This window comes from Pelecanus crispus, chromosome 3 (assembly GCF_030463565.1).
Source record: "Pelecanus crispus isolate bPelCri1 chromosome 3, bPelCri1.pri, whole genome shotgun sequence".
Lineage (NCBI taxonomy): Eukaryota > Metazoa > Chordata > Aves > Pelecaniformes > Pelecanidae > Pelecanus > Pelecanus crispus.
Window position 1 is genome coordinate 12,274,520 of NC_134645.1, and position 27,550 is coordinate 12,302,069.

At 44.1% G+C, this 27,550-nt stretch overlaps 1 protein-coding gene across 8 annotated transcripts in view; it reads right to left on the reverse strand.

Annotated features, from left to right (window-relative positions):
• Window positions 1-13,100, reverse strand: part of EHBP1 (EH domain binding protein 1) — a 233,093-nt gene extending 219,993 nt beyond the window's left edge. For all 8 annotated transcript variants that reach the window (XM_075706824.1, XM_075706821.1, XM_075706820.1 and 5 more), the window contains exon 1: window positions 12,765-13,100. In XM_075706824.1, the coding sequence (XP_075562939.1) occupies window positions 12,765-12,868 (104 nt within the window). In that variant the 5' untranslated portion in view covers window positions 12,869-13,100. The remainder of the gene's footprint in view (window positions 1-12,764) is intronic.
• Between the last annotated feature and the right edge of the window lie 14,450 nt (window positions 13,101-27,550).

The window sequence follows — 27,550 nt, forward strand, 5'->3', positions numbered from 1 at the left end:
CAACACCAATATGGAAGACAACTGACACAGATCCAGTGAAGAAAGTAAAACACAGTGACAACATAAGGATGCATCAGGTTGAAGTGATCAGGACAACCATTTGAACTGAGTAAAATTACATGAAGGAAGTCCAGACACATACTGCAGTTTTATTTACAAAGCTATAAATCTTCCTTTGAATAGAAAATGTAATAAAAGAACCCCTTTCAAATGCACTCAGAATTTTTTTTAAACATCATGTGATATTAATAGCCAGACTTTTTCTACCTGTGTCTTAAAGGTAGAAATATTTAAATAATGCAGTTTGTTTTTCATCAGCACAAAAAGAATCCCTGGAACATTTTAAATTTAGATTTCTTCTTTAACAGTATGTTACTAATCGCAGCCACTCAAAGAGAGGCACAAAACATTTTCAATAATCAAGGCTTGCTCAGGACAGTTTTTGTGACAACAAAACTACTTCTATTAGAGAAGCTACTCCAAACTGGAATAGTTTTTCCAGTACAATCAGAAATATAAATGCACTTTATTTTGCTACAGAAGTGCTTAAACTGGCTGTGCAGCTATTTCCATGAAAATGTTTCCAGATAATGTACTTCTGTACTGCTGCTTCCTGCCTATAAGGAAAGAATAGGTGCTGTATGACATGGATTGCAAAGGCACAGTAAAACAGTAGAGCTGCTGCATATAGATGAGGTCCAAGTATACATATGTGCCTACTGCTTGTTCAGCAAAATCAGGTCTGAAAGCTCAGTGTGACACACTAAGTTCCCATTTTAAAGTGGGCACATTTTGTCGTAAGAATTTTACGTGGCCTGGGTCAGCAAACATCTGTCTGAATAAAACACAAAAATCTGAATACAGCTGAAAAGAATTGTGTTCAAGAGGAGAATAAAGGCCTGAGGTTTACTACAATGTTGAGCATTTCAGTAACAACGAAATACTTCACTATTTCAAAGCCACTTAGTTTACCAGTGAGATGGCTTGAGGTTGTAAAGTGAGATTTCTGGCCCTGCTCAGCACATGTGCCCCACAGTACACCTGAGAGCCTCCCAGAGTAACCAACAGTGGACAAGATTTGTCCCTTACTAGCGACAGCCACCCCTTCTGCTATTCATCAGCAGCATCCAGGCTTTCCCTCCTCTTAAGTTGGTTCAACAACGTACATTGATTTCATATATACATACTGCATCTTGAATATATATTTGTACATACTATGCACAGGTGACAGACTTCTCTGTCACGTGTTACCAGCTTCCAGAAACGTCTCCCCACTGCTTTTCACTTCCCTTTTGCTGCAAGGGATGTTCAGTATAAGAAGTTAAGACCCCAACCACAAAACACATGCTAACCAAAGAGATTACATCGGCAGAAATAGAAGAAGGCTCCATGGCTGTTCTCCGAAATATTATTTTTGCTTCGCATGCGGGTTGCTCATATTTAGGTCACTGTTTTTGTATCTCCAAACTCAGCAGGATCTGCCTTGTATATCCCGTACAGGCAGACCAGAAGACATTCAAACAGGGAGAAAAGCCTCATATTCTGCTCCTCACTCCCCCTGCTTCCCTGCCAGCTCAGCTCACCTCACCTCACAGCCGGTCCTGCCCATCCCTGAGCAATGCTGAAATGCAACAAGCAAATATTCCATGTAAAAAGCTGCAGGACCAACCATTTTTAAAGGCTTCCTTGGGCAGCAAAGAAGAAACAAACCCTGTAGAAGAAGACCTGAGGCAAACCTAACCAAGTCTCCTCTGTGCCCACCTATGGCACAGCACAGAAGGAAGAGGAGGACAGAAAACTCACTCTGTGAGGCTAAGGAGGCAGCAGGCTTCTGCTTCTCTGGGCCTTAATGGGGTTTTGTCAACTATAAGAGATACTGACAGCTCTCACAATGAGGTGGACATAAACAAGTTAGGGTAAATTGCAGTCTTCCTATAGTCAGGATTATTTTCTTTTTTTAAATTACAGTTTGTTGACTTTATCATTAATTGCAAATGAAGCAAGCACCCTCCTTTTAACGGCTGATGCTAAAAGTAGTATTATTTTTCCCCCTACAGTACATGCGCTACTTCTCTAAGAATAAATTTGTCCAAAACAAATTTATTTACTGAAGTCAGCATATTTTTTTTTTCCAGGAGGAAGTAGACTTTGTGCATTGTAAGTACTTTATTAGGGTCCACTCCAGACAACAAGACTACATCTATAGGCAAGAATTTCCATATTCCTGTTTCCTGGTACAGCAATAGGAGAGGAGACAAGGGGCAGCACTGTCATCTGCACTGGTACTACATCAACATTAGCCACACTATCAGCAGTACTGAAGTTACTGATGATGGGCAAGATAAACACCAAGCACCAGGACCAGGTAACCCACAGACTGAAAGCACAGGTATCACGCCTGGTTTTACTGCCATTTTCCCTTGCGATACAGCTTCCCCTGAGGCAGCTAGAGCAGGAGTCCGTTACAGTAACAGATGGGGAGCAGAGGAACACAGAAATGTATCTAGTAGCTCCCTGCTCCAAAAATACACTTGCACAAAGGGCCACATGGAAGCACAAAATGAAACAAACCCGTAGTTCCAGGCGGTGGGAAAGAGGTCAGGCTGCCAGCAGCTTCCGTCCTTGCAGGTCCTCCGGTGTCTAATAAGGGGTAGAGTTAATGGCTTTTTACTTGCAGCCATGGGGTCTGACTAAGACTCCTCTCTTCCATCCAGAGGCCCTTTGTCACAAAACCCATGGAAATCAGGCAGTTTCCACCCCCATAAGCTTTGGTTGAAATTTTCTGCTGAAACCTTCCAACCCAATGCTGAATTTTCTGGTCAGACAGACAATTCAGACACATTTTAACATCACAGGGCAACTTTTTCCCTATGAAGCAAAGCTAAAAATAATGGAGGAGCCCAAAGTTCAAAAACAACAACACAGCAAGCTAACTTGTCGTAACCACTGACAGCACGGCCCTATCAACCACAGTGTTGTGTGCCCAGAGAAAAGGGCCATCCTAGCTCTCTAGAAAAGTGACAGCAGTGTTGGTGTGGAAGTCTGACAGGCTTTGATGAGGCAGCATGATACAGTAGGCTGCCGCAAGCCCACAGGTAGCAGATGACATGTCGGGGCAGTCCCCTCACATCATCCTTTACCAAACTCTCTGTACTACTGTATTCTGGCACTCCCCTGTTGCGTAGCTGCTAGCTTTCAGCTGGCGTAGGGTTTACCCCAGAAAAGAGGGAAGAGAAGCGTGGGGGCAGGGAAGAAGGATTGCCTTCCCCCTACCTCCCCCACTCTACTGGACAGTCTTACAGCTATGGACTAAAGGAGGCATCATGTCTTAAGCACTAGATGTTTACAATTCTATCAGTATGGGTCATCACACACTTTGTCAATCCTCTGTCAAAAAATCCCACAACTACATCAGTCACTATGAGAATTCAGGGTGTTAAGATTTCTCTTGGTCATCTTTCAGTTCAAAATGGAAAAAAAAAATCAAATCCCATTACTACATGAAAAAAGGAATTCATGGGAAAGAAAAATAATTCCTTTACTGTTTTAAGATTGTCTGTGTCTTGGTATTCTGAAAGGGTATGCAGACATTGGAGCTCAGAGCAGCCATCTAAAGGGAGGAAAGTAAACAATTTTAGCAAGAAAATGAAAAACCAGAAGCAAAGCCTACAACCCAAAATTCCCTTTTCCACATGCACAAATCCCAAAAAAGGGGGGTGAAAACACCATTGTTATAGGTATTCTTAAAAAGGATCTTTTTAAAAGTGTTAACAGTAAACAGGAACCATCCCAAATATGCCTCAAAACCAAGTAGCACTGTGCTAGATTCTTTTGCTTTTTGTGGTATGAGAGGAAGTGGTAAAAAATGGGTTTTCCCATTCTTAAAATTTTCTTACATGTCAAAGATAAAGGAATGCAAGGGGAAGTTTCATGAATATTCACTCGCTCAGCTTAAGAGACACTTATTCCAAGTACTCTATCCAGTTAAGATCTGCACTTGAAGAGAAAAAGGAGTTCAAAAATCTTGTTCTCTTGAAAGTTTTCCATGGCTTTATACAACTACTGCTCAGGTTACCTACAGGAAGAGACAAACCACTGAATCAGTTTTCCAAGAGATGGTACATACAACCAGAAGAAAAGTACAGTCAAACAGTTAAGAAGAGCCAAACAGACTCATCCACCTGCCAACATGGCCAGAGCTGTGACTCCAGACCTACAATCATGCCAGGTGTTACCAGGAGCTGTCAAGGTTAAGTCCTCTGCTAATAAACCACAGATAAATCAGCAACAGGTTGGTTTGGAAATTTAGAGGCTACAGAGTTAGATCTTTGCTGGAAAAGAGAATTAAGCTGTTCTGACAGCTCTCTTCTGTTCTTTTAAATCTCTTCCTATGTACTGCCATAAACAAAGGGATTCAGAGTTTACTTAATGAGCAGTCACTGAAAGTAAAAGAAGTTCACAGTGCATGCTGAGTGGCAGCATACAATGTGCTGCCAACTGTATTCAATGGTCCAGATTCTCCAATTACATTGTTTAATATGACTTTTGATATTAACAGTACTGGCTATGCAAATACTCTTCCCAGGCACAGCTGGGAGGGGAAAGTGAGTTTACAACACTGAATTCAAAAGCACAGGCATCAGTGCATTAGTCTTAGGCCTGAAAAATGTTCAAGACAGCTATCATCTTATGGCATTAGGCAGCAACGTGTCTAATGGAAAGCCCATAGCTGACTTAGGGAATGTCTTTGGTCTGCCTGGCCTACAAGAAAGGTGATGGGGCCTCTCCCAACAGGTGGAGATGAACATATACTCCCAGCAAAGCTGCACACCCATCAAAACATACATCTTCCACCACAACAGCCAATGCTACCCACCCAGCAGCCCCAGACAACTCTGACCCATCAGGCAGCAGCAAGGAAGCAAACATTACTTCTCGGGTGAAGAAAGAGGAGGCAGTGAACATGGAGGGTGACTAGTCATTACAGGTGCTTGCAGAGACGGCACCGAGGAAACAAGTGGTAATAATGTGGGCCATGGTAATATGGGAGTCAAAACTGATGTGATATGATAGTCTTAAAATGCCCCCAATTGTTTTAATTCAGTTGTCCCTGGAACTAGAAATTATTTTGCTGTTGTGATGTTTGATCAGCACCAAAGTCACTTTTCAAAGCAGATCTATTAGAAAAGAAAGATCACATCTGCTAGTGTGCTGCTAGGCTCCAATACAGCAGCTCACCCAAAACAAAGCCCACAGAATGGCTGCAGGAGACCAAGTGTGCATACGCAATAAAACCCGAAACCAGTTTGTGCTAAAATAAATACACATAACCACAGAGATCACAGTTCAGCAGCTGCAGACAGTTAAGCAGCTGCAGAGCCTGGCTGTAGCTTTGGAGTAATCCTCAAGAAAGTCTCCCTTTTAGAAATAAAAAAGAACCCCCAATAATGACTCTCCACTACAAAAAGAACCTCAACAGCCAGACAAGAATTACTTCTGCACTGCTCATCTTTACAGGTTTGCAGGCAGCTGGAAACTATAGTTCAGAAGGGCCTGCACTTCTGATTCATCTCAAAAGCTTGTGCATTTGGAAGCCCTACAGTGACAGCACAGGGCACTGACTCAGGATCTGGGTGATTTAGCTGAAGCACTTTAAGATGTTCTTGCCTGCAGCTGTGGCTCATCTCACCCCTCTGGCAGGTTTTCCTCCCCACTGCATCAGGGCAGCATAAGGGAGGTGCGTACGCTCCTCAGCTGCTGCAGTTCATGCCCACCATACAAATCTGAACTGAAATTGACAGCAGTTAACACTAACACACCAGGCAGCCTTACCGTCATCCTACCTCTGCTTCAAGGCAGAGGAAAGTAGAGGAAGACTACTGCTAAGGGACAGTGACATCTCAGCTCCACTCTTGAATCTAGAAAGCCTCATGAGTCAGAGCCTTAGACAACAGCAATGTTAGTTATGGTTCTGCTAATTTTAGCTCATGCTTAACCCACAGTTCCCAAGTCCCTCCACTGCCTTTCCAGGTGCCAAAAGCCACAACTACACTATACCTCAACTGCCAAAACATACAGCTTCCCAGCTGAGAGGCTCTGATGCACTTACATAAACTGTATGCTGTAGAAATACATTTTTCAAATAAAGACAACAAGAGGAAGAAAACAAGGATGGCTTTATTTACCCTATTGCTCTGTGCATATCTTAAAACAAGGAACAAAAGTTCAGCTGCATAGTTCCTGTGTTTCAGAGTCCACTCCAGGACACACAAGACAAACTTGGTGCAGAGGGCAGCTTGGGAGCATCCTGCAGCAAGGTAGCAAATAGCCTGCCAGGGCCAGCTTCTACCCCAAGGAGTACAAAGAGAGAGAGAGGGGGGCAAGGGAAACAAAATACACACTCTCCTCAGAGTAAACTGGGTAAACAGAGTAAGCTTTTAGAAGTAAACAACCCCCCCTGCCCCCATATTCTCAGAAAGCCACCCAAGCAGAATGTTTTTGCTACAGTAACTGAAGGGTTTGTTTTATACGAAGAGTTTCCTCAGACTTAGTCAACCTTACCAGCCTCCTCCTCCTCTCCTTATTCACACTAAACTGTGAAAGGAACTTCAGCTCTCTCCAACCAATTAAAAACTAATTGAAGCAACAGACTGGCACTCTACAGCCTGAGCAGTCTAAGAGACTGAAGACTCAGCTCAGATGAGGCCTACACAATGTCATAATATTTCATTTTATTTAACTTCATAACACAAAGAGCTGAAAATCCAATCCTGCAAAAAAAAAAAAATTCTATATTCCAGCTCAAGTCCACTGGATTCAAAGAACAGTACACGTACTTCACTGTATGCATGTAACAGTGGCTGCAGGAACAGAGCCAGGTTTTATTTATTTGTAAAGCTCTGTGAGGAAGTTACACACACACAGTTTCTCTCTCAAAAAATAAAGCTGTGTTAGAGTGTAACTTAGTGTATTTTATTTATTCAAGGAGACATCCTCACCCCTTTAAATGACTGAATGACGGACCATTAAGATGGATTTGTCTAAAATTTGGATATAACTTAATCTTTTCTGCTTTAGACAATTATTTTTGTTACTGCTAGGACAGTAAACTATGTCAAGGAATTGTTGGAAAGAATTCTGTCTCTCAAAGACAAATAAAATTCAGAACAAGTATTACTGACAAGCCCAAATCTTTCTACCTTACAGACACTAAACTTCGTGCCTGCTTCTACCAATGAGGTCTTTTCAGGAACTGGACACAGAGTTTCAAATACTCTCAAAGAGCTGCTGCAAACAGAAAATCTGTGTAAGCATGCAGCACTGACAATCTGAAAAAGCCAGCTGCAAGAAAGATTTCACATACACCCATACCTCTCCCTGTTGAAATGTCTTCACTGCACAATACGCAACCAACAATTCTGACAAAAAAATTCCTAACTTGTGGTCCATCGAACAGACATAAGTCTACAAAAGGGGCCAGGAGGCTAGCTTGGTAAGGTAGGGAATGAAAGCAGCTGGTGCTAAGGAGTCCTGACTGGTAGACAACCTCCTGACAGAAGTCAGGCAGAGAGCCCAAAGGAGCAGATCTACATTTCTGAAATCAAGGATTTTTTTCGGATACAAAGAGGAAAGAGATGCAAGATGGCAGAGGAGAACTGCTTTTGTGTGTGGACAGTAAGTGTGTTTTAATGACTGCAGAAAGAAATGGACAAGGCTGACCTGTAAGGCAGCTGGTAGTGACTACTTGGAAACAGTAAGTTTGATACACAGTTTAAGCCCTCAAAAAGTCCTTAGTCAAAACTGAAAATGAATGGAGAAGAAAATGCTGAAGTATATTTGCAGATGGAGATTATTTGGTGTGGAAACAGAGACCTCAATGAAGAGTGTGAGGACAGAGTATAATTTAATTGAGAAGGAGAAGAGAAGCTAAAGAGCAGAAATTGCAGGACGCTTTCCTTACACAAGCTATAAGGAAATGTGACAAAAATGCGCAAATGCGAATCCGACCAAAAACTCAGAAGAGCAAGCCCACAACAAAAAGCATGGTTCACAGCAAAACTAACTCAAGGAGATTCTGAATTGACCTGTAACTGTATCTCTTTTTGTCACACATTTCAATGTGATCATCCTTAATAATTAAAAGCACTTAGGGGCTCACAAAATTCCCTCTTAACAACCATGCAAAGCAAGGAAATTAACTGAGTGATCTGACAGCCTGACCCTGTATAGGCAACCCCCAAGGATTTCTACAGCAATCAGTTAAATCCAGTTCTTTTGGTGGCCTTCACCACTGAAGTTTGCTGGAAAGCGGCAACCAGAAGGCAAGCAGACTGGTGTGAACCATGGAATCTCAAAGAGCTCATTTCTCTCCCATGCACAGTGCATGCCAAATCTTAAAATTCCTGCAGCATCCAGTTATGAAACTACAATAGAAGAGAAAAACAGATGGCTAAAGCCTTTTGGAAAAAAAAAAAAATTAAGCATTACTTCATTTCCAAAAGAGGAAGATGTATATTTGGAAAATACAGAACCTACTTCAGACCATACCTAATTGATACAAAAGTATGCGGCCTGCCTCATGGAAATGAAGCCTGTCTTCAGTTAAGGCAGCATGCAAGAAAAGTTTAACCCTTTTAGAACATCACGGCTCGCTGTATTTTTAAGCAGGATTTAAAAGTGAAGCAGTTCATATAGGAGATGACAGGTATTGCAAACATTGTAAAAAATTAACATAACTCTTCATCTCTAAAGCAACCACAGAATGGCAAATCCTGTGAAAAAGCCTTCTTACGCTTACTCTTTTCCAGCATTTTTAAGCAGTTAGCACCTACGAACAGGTGAGCAGTTTTATCACTCATAAAAGCATCTAATGGACATCGTATTTGGAACTTGGCAACCTCAACTCTGTAAGAGTTAGGCCATTCTCTGTGGAAACCAGTCAATACTTATGCTTGAAGCCCCTATTGGGTCCCCAACTTGCAAGACATCACACAAAAATAAGGAAACAAAAGCCATCCTAGAGAGCTCACATGTTCAGCATTAGGTGCTTCAACAGCTCTGTAAAACAGCTATCACGGCTTCAGGTCCGAGTACCGCAAGATCTCTGGTCCAAAAGAGCATTCTCCTCCTATGAGGCTCCTCTGCTCGGCCTATGCCTCAGACAAGCCTTGAGTCAGTCCCCTGAATGGAGGCCTCCAGCAGCTGAGAAGCCCCAGGGTACATGAGAGATGCATGCCGGGCTGGCAGGCTTGACACAGATTCAAAGGAGTCCTGGGCTTCTCCAAACTGGCAGGAAACCCAAAGGCATCTCAAGCAGCACTAGACACCAGTGTTCAGGCAACTGAACTGGGTCCCCTGCACAAGTCAAAGCATTACACCTGCCAGCGATGCCCAGCACACTCCTATCCCACACAGCAACAGCCTGCTCCGACAGCACAGAGCAGCAAACACAATGTTTTTTGTAGAAGCCTAAGCAAAATTCCTAAGACTGATTTCTGGTTTTATTCAATGGCTCTGCACTGAGGAGAAGGACTAAATTAACTCTCTCCTACCACACACAGTCCTTCAGGCCAGGACTGCAGCTCACTGGCGAGGCTGGGCGGAAAATCCTGCACTGCCCCAGCTTATTCCAAGGGTAAGTGGAGGATGACACACTCCAGCACTGCCAAGCAAGCGCCTTTCAAAAAAATCAAGTGCTTATATGATTAACGCAAAGCATGACGTTTTCACAGTAGCAGGAGTCACTAATCCATATTAAAGACCAAGACTACATTTATTTATTTATTTTTAATGAAAGGCTCTAAATGAACCAACTGCTCAATTTTTCAAAGGTACTGAGCAGCCACAATAATTAGGTCTGGGTCAGTGGGAGCAGCCAGAACGCCACAGAAGCCACTCAGTCCTGTTAATTACCTGAAAATAAGATTTTTCGAATGAAACGGTGACAACACTGGATACTCCATCACAACCTGTCCCCCCCAAATGCACCACCAATGAAAAGCAATCATCTGAGAGTGGCTGTCTTTAATCATTAGTAGGGACAAGAATCAGAAATTACAGAGAGCAGAAAAAGCAAGGAAAAGGAGCTTCAGCCTACGCTGGACAAATATTACTGTACATACAGATAATCCTTTGAAGAGTGAAGCAGCAACACCAGAGTGGTAGCAACTTCCCACACAGCCAGCATAACTCCAGAAAAAAGGGCAGGAGCTATTTTGAATGCTAAGTTAAAAAAAATTCAAATCAATACAAGTCCAGAGGAGACAAAAAGTATTAAAGCCAACCAGAAATACACCCGATGTTGCAAACCGCACACGATCAGTTACAAAAATATTCTACAACACAAGTCATTTTCTGAAGAATTAGACAAATGTAAACCTAACAGAAGATAGCAGTTCACAGGCATGCACCCACCCTGTTTTGGTCATGCACAATCCTTGCTCACAGATGCATCTCAGTTCAAGTGTGTTTATGACTGCATTGTCATTTATTTTAAAATATGAATGGAGCATTCTTGTCCTCCAGAAACGCTGCATTGTTAAAATGCCAGTACATTAAAATAGCTTACTACATTTCCATCAAACAAACTACAGACGACAGCACTGACACTTAATATATATTGAGTGCTTTCAGCAAGAACAGCATATGGAGTTAATTTCTTCTGTTTTGTCCTCACATGGGCCAAACTCAGAAACAAGCTTTAGAAATAGAGGAAGCAGTGATTCTGCCAGCACATGCAAAACTCTGTCTTCTCCAAAGTTAAGGAAAGACTTAGTTGAAGGTTCTCAAAATTTATAAATATTTACCCCTTTGTTTCATATAGGAGTTCCACTTATGGCAGAAATACCCTATTTTAGCTTGCATGCTTAAAGAACATTTTTGTTAAGGTTCTCCAAACAAGAGGAAACAGAATAGAAAAGCCTACAATCAGATGACTGTGAGTGATGTTTTTTCCCTATTGTTATTTTTCCTAGAATTCATCTACATTTCACCACCATACTGCTGTTTCATCATAACCAATACAAGCACTGATCTTGCCTATATTTAAATTCAAGAATGTAAAACGAAGGTTCAGAAAGACAACCTATTTTAAAAAAATTAGTTGCATATCTGAGGTTTTTGAAAGGCTGTTTCACTACTTCACACAGGCATTTTGCTAGGTGGGCACTCTATGATTAAACAATAAGCTAATTGTTTCTAAAATAACAATATTGTTCACAAGAGAGCTTCTGTGTATGACTTTTTCTTAAATCAAGTGAAAATTAGCTGCAGATCCAATCTGAACATTCCCCTGCAGCATTCATACTTCAGTGCTGAAGCATTCTGCAAATTCTCAAGCAAAGAGTGAATCAAAGTGAAAATGAAAGCCAAACCAGCTAGGTATGCAAACAAAACATAAAAAGTAATAAGCACAGCTGCTGAAATAAACCTGATAAACCAAAATTACTGTAGAAAACTCTTTGGCCTGAACTAGACAGTAGACCCATGAGATAATCACGACAGCCTCTTCCAACTTTTAAAATGTTTTTACTTGTAGTTTATTCTGTGAAAGCAAGTTCAACTTCCAAAACAATTGGTTTCTTAATAATCTTTCAAAACATTTTAGGCAAGAAGATAACTTGTTAAAGAAAATTTTTAACCTGACAGTGTTCCTTTAAGACAGAGCAGCGAGCAGCCTTCCAGCATATTTGACAGAGATTTCCAACTCCAAGAGATAGAATTTAAATTTGTAGAGGCAATTACTCATAACCAGTGAAAGCAGCCAATGCAAGTGCCAAACTTGCCAACAAGAAGAAAGGCCAAATATTAGAAAGGAGGCTGCAGTTTATTACAAGGCAATTTGAACATCTCAGTCCACAAGGTCTGGAAAGTACTGTCTTCGTCCCCTGATGCTACAGGCTCGCACTAATGGGAGGAATTATGTCAGTAACATCAATACTCTAAACATATAAAACAGCACTTAAGTATTTGTATAATGGAGGTCTTTGCCTGACTATTTAAAAGCTGCTTCTAGTCTTCCCTAGCAGACTTATTTAACCTCATTTCACACAGGAAGGAAGATACGCCAGACCCATACCATTAACTGTTAACTGCTGTCTAGTCAGCTCCAAAGCCATCCAACCAGACCACCACCGCACAAAATTCTTGTCTGACTAAACAAATACCTTAAGACAATTCCCAAGGATCTGTCTCTTGCCTCTTCCCATTAAAAGATGGAAAGGAACAAGGAAAAGAAGGAGAGAGACAAGACATCTTCAGGTAAAAAAGTCAAAATCGAAATGGGTATCCACCACCATCTTCAGGACTGATCTCAAATGCCTCAGCCAGCTAACAACAGTGTCAGCTTGTAATACTCAGCATCAAGAGCTGAGTGGGAAGTTGGAAAACAGCTCTTGGGAAATATTAAAAAAAAAAACCCAAACAAAAAACACACACCAAAAAACACAACCAAACCCAACAACCAAAACCACACCACTAAGTCACAGATGCCGAGCTAATAAATGCACCATCCTCTGCATAACAACAACGCCAGCTGAGAAAATCAGAGTACAGAACAAAACCAACAGGTCCAAGATAAATACGCAGCAAAGCAAGAACTCATCAAGAAAGGCAAGCACCCCACACAGCTGCTTCTGCAATTGGCAGGCAAGAGAAAGCGAAGGGAGGCACGCACATCAAACAATACAAAATGAGCAACATCCTTCCTATTTCAGCACTAGCAACTTACTCCACCATTTGTGCAGCAACAACGAGCCGCTTCTTACCATTTTTTGGTGCACTCAACCATCAACTCCTGATAAGAGGCCACAAACTGGAACTTGGATGCATGTTTCCCAACACGCTGCAGTCTTTTCCAAACTGAAGCCATGACGGTGAGAAATACCAGTCCTCTTACACAGTACCAACTCTGCGAATACCAATGTAGGTTTAAGAGTGTGTGTGCTCAATACTAGCAGATCTATATACAGACACAGTAAAAACAGTGCACAAGGAACTTGATGGGATGTCTACAGTTCATATTCTGCCTCTCCCCTCTTCAAGGTAAATCCCAGTCTAGCTGAATGGCTCATCACTGGCCAGGAGCACCATGCAATAGGAGCAGATAGGTAATTGAAAGAAAGTTCACTCATGGAATCCTCATTCCTCACACAGTAGATGATGTGGAGACTGCAGGACTGGAAGACAAATAAGACAGGGGGAGAAAGCATTGGTTAATATACTACATACTACAGTGCTGCAATTGCACGTGCTCTCATACCTTTCAAACGACTACAATAAACCACAAAAACATACCCCCTTCCTGTTGTCATCCCCCCCTCCAATTAAATAAATAGATAAGAATGCTGCAGTAATTTCAGGAATGCAAACCATGAGTCTATTTGGAAACATATCAACATGTCCTTTTATCAGCACCATCATAATTGGCAACAACAACAAAAAAGGGCAGGTCAGGGCCACACCGAATCCTTATTGAAGCATCTCTGGGAAGCAATGCAAAGTGGCTGAGGTGCTGCCAATATGCACCCAGAGGGAGCGACACAGGGAGATGAAGACAAGTTCTTTGTCTTGATGAGAAAAGGTGTACCAGTTCTTTCCTCTCACACACACACCTCCCGCTCCCATTTCTCTTTCCAAGAAAAAGGAACAGCCAAGAAGCCAGCAACGGAGTGTTACTACTTAAATGCCTGTGCCAGGGTGAGGAAGAGGATGAAAGGAGAAGGGGCATTTCCTGAGCCCTGGCTGTTCAGGATTCCCCATCTTCCTCGCTGCATCATATTGAAACGCCTCTCCATCCTGAACCGAGAAACGCTCATCAGGGAGGTGAAAAGCGAGAGAAAAAACCCAGATGGGTCTTCTAAGAGCTGCATCTCTGCTGGGTGCGGAGGAAAAAGCCTCTTCGCTAGGAATATGGGGAAGCAAAAGGTGGCCGCACCTGGTGAGAAGGCAGGGTAGGACGGCATCAAAGCTGGCAAGGAGGCAACCTGCGGTCCAGGAACGTCCCCCTGGAGGGGCCGTCCCCACGAGCCCTGGGGCGAGGAGCGCCCGGCTCCGCCTCACCAGCCCCTGTCACCTCAGCGCCCAGCCCGCCGGAGCAGCGCCCCCCACAGCCGTTGGCCCGCAGCCGTTGGGGTTTAAAAATTAAAACGCCAACGGCGGGGAGCAAGGCGGGGAGCGGCGGCTCGGGGAGCGGGAGGGGAAGAGACGCGGGGCAGCGCGGGCGGCTCCCCCCGTGCCGCGGCACTCACCTGCCCCCGGCTCCTCACGGGCGGCGGGCGGGCGGTGGCACCACACGGCAGGCGAGAGGCAGCGCTGCCGCTGCCCATTACTGCGGCAGCCCCGCCGGCGGCAGCGCCCTGAGGTTGTCCCCGTCCTCCTGTAGCCTCATGGCGAGCACCGGGCACACGCCGCTTCTCCTCGCCCTCGCCCCGCCGGCCGGGCAGCCAGCCCGGGTCCCGCCGCGCCTCACGCCACCACCATCGCACTCCAGCCGGCGTTGCGCCTCGCCTCACCCCAGCCCGCCGCTCCCCCCGCCCCCGCCGCCCGGCGCAGCCCGCACCCGCCGCGCCATTGGCCCCGCCGCGCGCCCGCCGCAGCCCATTGGCTGCTGCTCCGTGTCAATCACCTGCGGGCGACAGGGGCGATCCTCGCGCAACGGAGAGAGGGAGGTACTGAGGGAAGACGGAGCTCGCAGGCCCTCTTCTCCCGCCCCCAACGCAATCTTTTTTCTGATTGGTCGAAGCGCCCTAGGAGGCGAGGTTTCTTGCAAGAAGTTACTCGATAGGTGAGCGCGGCCGCCCGTCAGCACAAAAGCGTGCGGCGATTGGCGGCGACGCTTCCTAAAGGAGCGGGAGGGGCGTGGCCCGCGGCTGCAGGCAGCGGCCCCCGGGACCCGCTGCTGCCGTCCGAGGGCTGGGGAGTGGCGGGCGTGGGCTGCGCCGCCGGGAGGGGCCGCTCCCGGGCCGGGAGGTGCGGCGGGGGGGGGGGGGGCCCGGTGGAGGGACGGGGCTGTGGCCGGGTAGGGAGCCGCAGACGCCGCCTGTCAGGTGGGCGCGGGGCGGCTGAAGGGAGGGAGCGGCCGCAGGAGGCGGATCGAGGCGGCGGGAGGGGAGGAAGAGCCACCGCGGGGGACGGCAGCGGCGGCGGGGCCCGGCCCTGAGGAGGTGTCGGTCCAGCGCCAAGCCTGACCCGCGTCCTGCAGCACAGGGCCTGCTCCTGGAGGTGCTCTGGAGTTCCTGTAGGGAGGCGAAGTTGATGGAAATGAAATACGAAATTAAATAACGCAGGCAGATTTCTTCGCTGATTTAACTTGATTCTGTGCTCTGTGAACTTGACCCAAACATTGGGGTTGGGATGTTCTGCGTAGTTTTATGTAAAAGTATCTGCAGGGGAGAAGGGAGCAATGAGGGAGGTGATCCCTGTGGGAGTTGGGCTGGGAATTTCCCATAACCGTGCTGGCTGAACACTTCTGCACAGTGCAGTGCTGTTAAGGGGGTGTCAGGAGCTGCATGCAAGCCCTTCGTTCCAGCATTAATCTAAAATTAAATGGTGGTTTATTCTGGTTCAGAGAGAAAATGCCACGCAGCTTTTTGCCCATTTGCCTCTCCTTACAGCCGTGCAGGTGCATTAAGTCTTTTAGATTCCAAAGCGGTGGTTTCAACAAGTGGATTGCAGAGTCAGGATAACATGGATGTGTCAGATGCTGTGGGAGCCAATCCTAAACCTATCAGCCAAGCAAGTAAACTAGGGCAGCTATCCAGTGGAAGCACAGGGAAATAAGAAAGATAATGCAGTGGAGGTCTGAGAGCAGCTGTGAAATTGAAGCCTCACGGCTTTGCAGTCTTCCTCTATGTTGTTTCCCATGACTAACCAAACGGAGTCCAAGCCTGATCCATGGACTGGGAAGCTCCTTATCCCAGTCTCTTTCTCCTCTTCCCTAAGCTGTGCCGGCATAGCACAGAGGCTGCCAGCATTCAGTGGCTGGAGTGAAAGGAGGGAAAGAATGACTATGCGGACAGCCACAGGCCTAAGCTGAACTAAGTTACTTTGGAGAGGGTGAATATTTGGGCTATTAAAAAGGTCAGCCCTTTGCTTATAATGTGTTAGTCTTGATTCCTTTGCCTTCTCTCAAGACAGATTTACTTATCTGAGCTGCCAGAGGGCATGCATTTTCTACCTATTTGGAGCTGACCTGGAAGAGGCAGTGATTTTCCTTCTTAAAGTGTTACACTGGAACATGAAAGACAGTTTTACTGCTTATACAGATTTTCTCGGAAATGTTCTTTTTTTTTTTTCTCAATGTTCTTGAAGTTACAATTTGAAGATTTTTGCACATTTGTCTAAGATTTCTGTCCCAGTTTTGCAGCTGGTCTGCACACACAGAGTAATTCCAACACACTTAAGGGAGACATTACTGGTTTCTGAAGTGCAGATCACCTGCTTAGGATTTGGGAAATGAGGCCAGGATTTCCAGAACACATCAGACTGAGAACGCACAGTCTGGAGCACACACATGCTTGGTTCTGACTTGGAAAATACCAGATGGAAATCTGGCAGCTCTAAAGCGGATCAAACAAGGTAATTTAAAATTCCAGTGGCCCTGAGGAGATCCTTGGTTCCTCATACCAGGGAAATGTCAAGTAGTCAGTTGTACTGATTTTATTTCAAAAGTTGTCTTTATTCTGTATATATTACCAAGAGTTAATCTGTAAGCTTCTCTGATTTATCTTCTGAATACCATGCAGCATCCAGGCTAATTCCTAAGACATATCTTTGGCCAATATTTTATTTTCCTCAAACTGAGATAGACATTTTCCATCCTGTGGAATTAACGCAGAAGGTCTGGTGGTTTGTTTAGTGACTTGTGTTTCAAACATCATTATTTATTAACATTTTCCATTTCCTTCATAGCTTTCGGATTCAAGTTACACCAGGCCTAAGAAGTACACAGTGCAAGGCTGCTTTTTCCTTCATTGCGTGGGGAGAATTGTAATATGGGCAATTATCCTACAGATTATCTATTTATTTTACAGTTTTTAAGAGTAGCAATCCTCAGCTCTTGCAATTTTGGGGAAAGCTTTAGGAGATTTCAAAGGGTGTGAGCAATTACTCTGGAAAGAAGGGCAAGATCTTCAGCTGGAGATTGGAAGCTAGAGGCCACTGCAGCATTCTCAGGTTACTGGACTGAGTCCTACACCAGACTAACTCAAAAGCCCTTGTGATTTCTGTTGGCAGCTCACAGCCCAAAGGAGCCAATAACTGGATTAGCAAGGGCATGGATGAAGAACCCCATACCCCTTCCCCTGGCCAGAGCATGCTGATGGATCAGGGACGAACCCCTGTGTTGATGTCATTGCCATATTGAAAAGACCTCTTGTTTGGTCCTGCCAGCCGTAAACCTGATTTGTGCCAGTGATCCAGCAGGAACCATAGCTCAGCTATAGAGCACAGTTCAGGATCTGAGCCAAAATCTAGGGAAACAGTCACATTTTTACTTAATTCAGTATTATGAGCTTGATGGTGAAAACCAGCAAAGCTAGTTACAAAGTGCCTGTACTCACTGTTAAGGTCAGTGGCTGAATGAATAATTCTCATGTGTCTCCCAGAAGGGTCCTCCTGATTTTGAAAAAAATGATGCATCATTTTACGTACAGTGTCAAAGACCTCTTTTGCAAGCAGGAAAAATAGCTGTGTGATGAATAGGCAGATGCTGTTTTATTTTTTAAAGATATATAATATGTATGATACAATCTATTTAAACCATATTCCTGTCAAAACTGCTGTCTTCCTTGCCTGAGGAAGGAAAGCTGAGGAAGTGTATTTGTGCATATTTGAGCCTGCCCTCATCTTTGTCATTCTGGAAATGGCATGGAGCAGGATGCTGAGAGCTGCTTGAATTGGGAAGTTGGTGGGGCAGACCAGGGAGTCCCCAGAGCACCCTGACCCGGTTCTTTATAAGCAGCTGGTTCCACCAAGGACACCCTTACTATCCAAAAATACCTGCTTGTGTTCTGTGGCTACCTTTCCCCTCCCCTATGGTGACACTGAAATATCCAGCCTCCCTCACAATCTCCACAGAAATCCCAATTTTTTTTTTTTTTTCCCCTGGATTTTGACTCCTGCTCCCTGGCTTTGGCCTGATGGGGGTAGATTGCAAGCCTCCTGGTCCAAGTAGAAAGATGATCTATGCTCTAATTATGTTACTCCCTGTTAAGTTTAAAGCTATACAGACTCTCCCTTATCCTTCAACGCCTCGTCATCATCATGACTAAGGTTGTTCACCAATAAAGAAATGACCTTTGCTAGAAATAGCTATCATTATAAATCTCAGTTTCCCTCTCCTCCTGTATATGAGCCTGCAGAAATGTCATTGAGGAAATCAACTAATTGGATTATGTCAAATTTGCAAGAGCATTCAGCTATTTGATGCAGTGGGCTATGCACATGAGATTACCTTTATGTGCTATGTTTTAAACTTTCTTGTATTTCTAGATCCCATCAGTTTGCTCCCATGTTAACAAAGAGAATTTGCACTGACCTCAGTAGATCCAGGTAAAGTACTATCTTTCTCATCCCCCATACATGTCTAACTGATGTGTGATGCCTTAAAATTCAGTTCTGTAACAACTAATGCTCACCAACTTGTATGGCAGCATGCTTGTCTGCTTTTTCTTTGTTTCTTCACATCCCAACGGTAATTAAATATATATACATAAACCAAATCATTAAAATGTATACAGCAACAAAATAATTTTTTTCACCCTCTCTTCTTCTTTTGTTTCTTGTTTGTTGCTGGAAAGATTCCACTCAGCTGTCTTTTCATGTGATCTGATGACACCCAACAGACATTCTGTATTGGAGGGAAAAATGTTTTGAATATTCTCTGCTAGATATTGGTGACAATTGCGGGGGGGGGGGGGGGGGGGGCGGGTAGGGGGTGATGGAGGAATACCCCATTTTATTTGTGCAGTGAAAGCTTGACTTTGAGACTGGCAGCTGAGAAAAGGCTATTCCCACATTGCAGAATTAGATAGCCCAGTTACTATCATAGCCTGTAACGAAAGCATATAATTTCAGCAATACCCCCAGCTGCGCTTAAGGCACAAGGCATAAAAACATCTCAATTTGTTCTTGCTGTACCAGCAAAAGAAGTAGATTTTGGGATGCGCTCTGGTGGGCTCATGTTGTATTAACACGCTGGCATGGGCTGAGGCAGGCAGGCCAGTCCAGTACTTACCTACTGACCAGCTTATCTCCGCAGCGTTCCAAGCCCGGGCCACATCCCAGCCCAAGGCACTGAGCTGTGTACAGGCACGCACCCTGTTAAAACCTTCTAATCCAGGGCCTGCCCCCCCAGAAAGCGGGCTCACATGAGCTCTGCTGCCAAGGGTAATCTGCAGAGATAGGGGCTGGGTTAACTCACCAGCACCTCTTTTCGTATGGATTCTTTATTCTCCCGTTCTTCTGCTGTGGCTGGAGCCCGCACATGTATGTGGTGAGACCCTGCTGTGCTTCAGCTAGGCAGTGAGTGCCTCCCCTCCAGGCTCTGTGCCAGAAGGGGTACCCAAAAGGCCCATTCCCGGGGTGGCAGCCTCATGTCACAGCCCCTTTGCTCTCCTGTGACCAGCTTCATTATCCCACCCCAGAGGCACTCAGCACTCCCTGCCCTGCCCCACTTAACCCCACTGCCCAAAGCCTTGTAGGTAAAGTTAAGTAGGCTGGTTCAAAAAGAGCAGATGAAAAACATCCTCACCTGTCTTTCCTTTATCTCCCCTCTCTTGTCTGGCTGAAATTCTTCCCAAACCACTCAGCAGTAAGGGGCATGTTGTGTTTATCTGCAGACGAGGTCAAGGACAGGAGTCACATTCCTGAAATACAGAAGCTGCAATGCAGTTCAGCCTGTGGAGGCAAGACAAAAGATGGGATATTGATGGTGGAGACCCACACGCTACAGACAGCATTTCCCTATTCTGTATCATAAAACTCTGAATTCTGCTTTCTCCAAGTTTATTATTGACTCTCCTGTTAGTCAGCTTGCAATGGTCTGAAGGAGTTTTGTCATTAACCTTTTGATATCCTTGAGAATTGTGTACATCTCTCAGTGGCCCGAATTTCTTTCTCAAAAAAAAAAAAAAAAGGAAAAAGAAAAAAAAAGAAACAGCCTGTACTTTATCCATAAATAACAACTTTTGATCTTTTATCACGCTTAGTGTCTTCTGTACCTTTTCCAGTTCTTCAATAACCTTCCTGTGTGGTCTCCCTAGCCTTTTTGCAAAGTATAATTATGCTTGTATAGGACATCCTGCAGCACTAATGAGGTAAAGAATGCCTTTGTCCCTCTCTTTTTAAAATAAACAGCACACAGCGTGGCCAGCAGGGCTGGGGAAATGATGGTGCCCCTGTACTCAGCACTGGTGAGACCGCACATCAAATACTGTGTTCAGTTTTAGGCCCCTTGCTACAGGAAAGACATTGAGGTGCTGGAGCGTGTCCAGAGAAGGGCAGTGAAGCTGGTGAAGGGTCTGGAGAACAAGTCTTATGAGGAGTGGCCAAGGGAACTGGGGTTGTTTAGCCTGGAGAAGAGGAGGCTGAGGGGAGACCTTATTGCTCTCTACAACTACCTGAAAGGAGGGTGTAGTGAGGTGGGTGTTGGTCCCTTCTCCCAAGTAATAAGTAATAGGATGAGAGGAAATGGGCTTAAGTTGCATCAGGGGAGGTTTAGATTGGATACAAGGAACAATTTCTTCACTAGAAGGGTTGTCAAGCACTGGAACAGGCTGCCCAGGGAAGTGGTGGAGTCATCATCCCTGGAGGTATTTAAAAGATGCGTAGATGTGGTACTTCGGGAGGTGGTTTAGTGGTGCACTTGGCAGTGTTAGGTTTACAGTTGGACTCAATGATCTTAAAGGTCTTTTCCAACCTAAATGATTCTATAATTTCTTACCAAATAATCCAGCTGTTAATTTAAGATGCCCTTCATAAACAATGACCTTGATTCTCTGGAACTCTTCACTTCTCATTGTAATAATATTTTTTTTCTTCTTTTCTACAGTTCTTTTCAACTTTAAACATGGCCTTCTTTTTTAATATATACTTTTTTCATAACCTAATTGCTTGTTACAGACTACCACCAACACTCTGTAGAGACAGCTGAAAGTGAAAGGGCCACACTTTAGACAAGGTAAAGACAGGGAGCAACCTATGGCTAGGATTTGGAAAAAGCATCTCAGATAGGTATGGCAGCACAAGTGAGAAAGTGAGAGTCTTTCTCTACAGGCAGAGATTAAGAACAGAAAGATCCTTTTCTAAGAGTTATGGAAGGAAATTAGAGATGGAGCAAGTTCAGAGGAAGACTTGCTTCCTAGCTCCCATATGCACACCCATTCTACATGACGCTGGATATGTAAAAATCTTTGATTAACCAGCTGTAGATGCTTCATGGAGGCATCGAAGGAAACTGCAGATTCAAAGGTGGGAGGGTCAAGGAGTGAAGGTTGTACAGCCCATACACTTTTTTCTACTGAGATCCTGCTTATTAGAAAATGAGTGGCTGGACATGCAATCAGAATACTGAACTAGAAAAATGTAAAGCCTTTTAACTGTACTTCTGTAACTCTGCATAAATGCCAGAGAAATCATAAAATGTAATACAGCTGTCTCTAAAGATTATGCAGGAAATTCCTCTTTGCCCAAATATAATATCATATGTCGACTTTAAAGAGAATGTCTAGTTAACTTTGGCTCTACACCATCAGTCATCCACACTGTACATCAGTAACAGAGGTACACTTCCTTGGACTACAGACATTAGCAATCCACAGACCATCATAGATCAAATCTGAGGCCTTCTTGGAAGTCTGTCTAGAAGCAATTACCTTGTAGATGTTGTAAGACAATCTATTATGCAAACCACTGCTCCTACCAGACTAAGAAGAAATATGTATCTAACAACTTGTACAACCAGCAGAATCCCAAACATCATACAATAGGACATTAGTGCTTGATGAAAAGAATCTCAAAGAGCAGAGCAGGAATATGTATATGTGCCTTCATCCTGTAGAAGATTTATAGTTAGCAAAATTATAGCTAATGAAAATGAGCCCCATGAACCTATTCATGTATGCAAGACATGCAAGTGGACAAGTGTTCGCAGACTTTGGTTGTGGTGTTGGGCAGGTATGAGATGGTGTGGAGAGAATCATTTCTGAAAGGACAAGCAATTAATTGTGTTGTAAAACTGACTGCAAAGTTTCCTGCTCCAACTTTTAAAATCTCATCAGCCACCCAGTTTAGATAAATATCTCTAGTTAATCTGGAAATGAAGCAAAATAATCACAGCCAAGTTAGCTAATTCCAGACTCAGAAACTGTTCTTCAATATGTCCAGATTAACCCACATGGATTTAAATGGTGTTGCAAGTTATTTTGAACTGAGTTACACAGGGTTTGAACCTTAAGTTACACTTTTTAAACTGTATATATCGAAGTCACACTGTCAGAAAACATGGGGACAGTTAGCTTCCAAAATTCTGCATGCAGCAACATTGTGTTCAACTTCATCCATATAAAATGGTGCAAGTTTGCTTGCTAGGTCCTCCACAGAATATGCATCATGCCACGCAGAAAAGGTACCTCTTGCAGGTGGTCCTGGTATGATGGCAAAGAGAGCATTCCGGTGCATATGCTCTGGCAGGGGTGTGGACTGAAATCCGTCTGGTGATCAATCATTAAATGCTTCTAACAAATAAACCAGCATTCCTTACAGCCCAAAACTCTGCCTACTATATACTGTTGGCAGCCCTGCACTAGGAAAACAATATGGAAATGTTGACTAATTCATGTGGTGCTTTCACTTACACAGAGAGCCAACCACCTCAAGCTACAGCATGGGACCACCATTCTTCAGCCCCTTCCAGACCTGTACAGACTCACTGGATGCCTTGAGGACCCCAAACCCACTTTTTCAAAAGGGAAAAAAGGTACATTAAACACCTAGGATAATAACCTAAATTCTCCAATGGTATTGATATCCAGGATAACTTAGGGAGTGGATAGTTGAAGCACAGTTAGGAAAAAAAAAAATGTTAGAGTTCATTACAAATGGGATGTAGGACTCATTTTGCCAGATCATGGCTCCTCCAGTTTGCCCCACTTCAGAATCTCATTTTTGCTAAATTCCTCTGCAAGAGCTCATGGAGGACATGAAGCCTTACTGACCATGTATCCCTATGACAGACTCCTCAGTGAGTCCCCAGCTAAGGAGGATGTTGCTCAATGTAGGTATCGTTCATCCACAGTCTTGGGAAGGGACATTCAGATTTTTTTCTCTGAATATTCTTAGGAATCTTACTGACTCTTCACACATGCCTAGAAGGTGTGAATGCTTTGCCAGCTCTGTAGAAGAACAATCAAAAGAAAGGAAATCTCTAGTTTGGGCTACTTTCTAACTGCAGCTAGGTGACAAAGTGATGCCTACGACCATCTTGAATCACTAGTTTTGAAATGAAAGCTGTGGGGGCATAAATGGGTTTATCTCCAGAAAAAGCAGAATCCCAAAACTCCAGCAAATGTACTCCCAGCCCAGGGCAAGTGCTGGGAATGATTCCATGGCTTCACTCAGAGATGCAACTTGATTGCTCACCAAGATACCTTCCTTTCATCTATAACCAGAGCTCTGGACCTCAGCAGAGGACCTACACAACAGCAGCAAAAGGCTGATAAAGGCATTTCAGCCTCTCTTCCTGGCAAAAATTCCTGTATCATCCAAGCTAGCAAAATCTGTCTGGTTTGGGAAACAACAGATGTATCAAACATTCTGGCAAAGCCCAGGAGAAATGACAGTTCAATGATGTTGAAAACTATCAGAGAGAGATTAGTTTGTCTGACAGTCTTTCTTTATGCTCTCCGCTGAAGAAGAACAAGAGTCCTTTCATGCATACTGAATTTATTTCTAGTGTGAATCAACCTCTGTCAGTAGGGCTGTAAGTGTTGCCGGTTTAGAAAAATGGGATGATCGCTGTTCTCTGGCACCTGCCCTCTGCATGCCTCAGAGCGCCAAAGTTTTCTAGCCACTTACTCTGCTGCAAGCAATGCTCATTTTACACTGAAGCATCACATTTTTGGATATAGCATTCAGAACATTTCCTGCACTATCTACTAAAACATTTGCCTGACCAGACAGATGATACAACTGAATGGGGGTCTGCAGGCCATGGAAACCTCAGACTCTGGTTATGGAGACGAAAAAAGGTAAGGGAGCAAATGTTGCCTGTTAACAAGAGTGGCAGTCCCAACCCGTTTCTTACACCACTTCGCAGGTGAAATAGCCTGTGCTGCTGGCTGTCTGGCACCATCTCTCTCTACACGACACAACAAAACTTGACCACTGTTTCACCACAGCCATCCCTTGAATGCTGTGGCATTACAGCTTGTGCAGAAACAATAATCCCTGAACAGACGCAGAATTACACCACAGCTGCTCTCCTGAGAGTCTTTGCAGGTAGCAGATGTGTATCAGACACTCACCATCCATTCTCCTCCCAAATCTAAGACATCGATGAGCTCAAAGCTCAGATACAAAGTAATGCCTCGAAGTTTCAGGTCCTTTTTCTGATACCGATAAGATGCCCAACACAAATGACAGTGGTATGGATTTTGCCTCTGGCTGCTGCTGTTCTTCTGCACACTGTTCTGGCAGCCCAAAGGTGGCAGCAACCCAACTGAACTCATGGGTTGTGTCTTTCCTGGGAGCAGGCAAAACCCATGAAGCAGTAGGAATGGTGTGTCATTTCCCAGCTATGACACAGATGGGGAAAAGGACAGCATAGCTGCAGGACTGGTGTGGTCCAGTATGGCCTGGCAGCAGGAGTGCTTACTGTGAGGCTGCAGCAGCTGACACCCCACAGAGCAATCCTGCTGCTTCTCTGTGCTGTGGCTCAGAAGCTCCGCTCTGCAGTGCCTGGTGGCCTGCAGATGCAGGTGTCCAATGCAGCAGCAACAGCTCCTAAGAGCTGGCCTAGGACAGCTGAGGGAGGATGGAGCTGCAGGAAGAGGCGTCTCGTGTCCTCCTGATCTGCTGGAGGAGCGGTGGGGTCCCAGCCAAGCACACTAATGACAAGTAGTAGTAGTAGAAGTAGTTTGATGAAAGGTCTGAAAGTGGCATCCATTCCTGGCTCTGCCAAAGGTTAGCTTATGTAGCCTCTTAGTTCTCTCTGCAACAAGAGGATAACAATGCTTACCCACCTTTAAAGGTAGGATTAAAATACTCGGGCACTTTGTGATGGACCAAGATATGCTACAAACAGTCAATAGGAAAGACTTGCACTCCTGGTTTTGTGATTTCTAATGCAGTTCCCTTTCCAGTAGGCTAAAAGCATTTTGTTGGGGGAGGAACAATTGCTAAACAAATTCTGCCATGCATTTGCATATGATCTTTTTCTGCAAATAGCCAGAACATGAGTGCATTTTCTCGGGACGGTGAAGAGCACTCCTTCCATCACAGGATTTTCTTTTGCCAGCCTTCTAGCTGAGAGGGCAAACTGCAAAGGTGGTAGGACTGCTCAACTTACATGCTCCTATTGCTTATTTAAAGCATTACCCAAGCTACTTATTTTCCCTAGCATCAATCTTAGAATAGCTAACCGAGTTTAGCAAATCTTCCCACCTGAAAGATGAACCTGAAACAGTCACAAAAGTAGGCCTGAAGAGTTTGGCTAAATTATAAGGAACCAAACAAAGAGGCTCTGGCATCTGGCAACTTTAATAACTGTAGATGCACTTCGGCTTGCTTGACCCACTACATCAGACAAAGTTGACCTCGTTGCTTACCGCAAAATCATGATGCATTCCTCAGTCCGTGGCAGCATCACCTCAGTGAGACTGAAATAAAACCCACTGAAAGGTTTTATATCATGCCAAGGCTACAAGATCTCTAATGTAGTTTTCTTATTGGAGCAAAAGCCAAGTACAGCTTAAATTCATTAGCTAATGGCCTGCGACAATGAAGGACAAAGACAATTATTATGCACATCTCCCAGCCGATTGTTTCTGTGTGAAGAAAATGCAACAAATTATTGTTCTCCTATATTAATGTACCATAAAGGATTACTGTCATATCTATTTCAAAAAAACCCTATCCCTTTCAAAATGCAGACTAATGCTGGATAAATTTGATTTTTATAGATGAAAGCTTGGTGGAAAAATCAAGATTTTATTAGAGCTATGGACAATCACATTACCTTTTATAATATATGAGGACTTCACTATTGAATCAGGAAATTGATCTCAGGACATTTTTTTCTCCTGAAGACTTATCAATTCCCCGAGCGTGTCTCATGTATCTCAAATACTTATCCTTGGATATAATAGCCAGAGGCATTCTTAATAGCTGTTTTTATTTATAGAAAAGTCAGAAGAGATATACAATATGGAGTCTTAAAGATGAGTGAAAGCCTCTTACCTCTCTCAGTACCAGCTGTTTGTACATTTCTTGCACTTGGAATATGGAAGGAAAAGGAAGTCACAGTAGCCATGCACCTGGAATAGTAAAAATCATTATTTCACTTTTGTTTAATTAACAAAATTTAACTTTCCATGAAGTTTAGTTTAGGAAAATCATCATTTTGTGAGACCTTGAGACTCATAACAAGCATAAAAGCTCACAGAAAAATTAAACCAATTTGTGGTTTAATAGCCTGAAGACTATGGGTCTGTTTCTGAAATGAAGAAAATGATATCCTAATATAGAAAGGGTAAATCATCTCACCAGTTTCAGCAAAATGTATGGTAGATCACACTCCTTGTAATTTTTTAATGCTGACAGGTAAAGCACTAAGGAGAGGATGTGTCACCTGAGTCTGCCAACAGCTGTAAATTCAGATTAAGCAGGACCCAGCCAGATCCACCACAGTTTCAGGGCCCCATCCTGTCCTCATGTACATGTATGGGTGGGCTGGCAGCTCTGACATGCTGCCAAGTCTCCAGGAGGCCTGCTAACACCAGCTCCATGTCAGAAATGGGCAGGCTAACCCTATCGTCCAGACCGTGCAGCGAGACGCCTGACTGCCGGACACCTACTGCCACTATCACCCAACAGCAGCCATGGCTTTCTGTTATTTTCAGTGACAGTCTGAGGTTTTCTGCAGCCGTGGCTGCTTCATCACCATTTGCCCCTTGCCAGAAAGATGCCGGACAACTATTGTCAATAGAGACTTCTCCCAGCATCCAAGCACATGACCCATGACTTTTATACCACCAAGCAAGCTTGCAAAGTAGCAAAAAAAGGTCTGGATTTATGCGCAATATTTTGTGAAATCACACATTCTGGTAAGCATTGTTCTCAGAGACTATGCAGGACTACTCAGAAGCCCACTTGGAACAGCAACCCGTCCTCCTTCCCCTCTGTACTTGCTCCCAGTTATCATAGAATCATAGAATGCTTTGGGTTGGAAGTCACTCATAGACACTCAAGGCCTCCCAGTTACTCTGGAGTTAACAGGTCATTAACACAGGGCTCAACAAAACCCCAAACTTATCCTCTAGTGACAAGTGCTGGC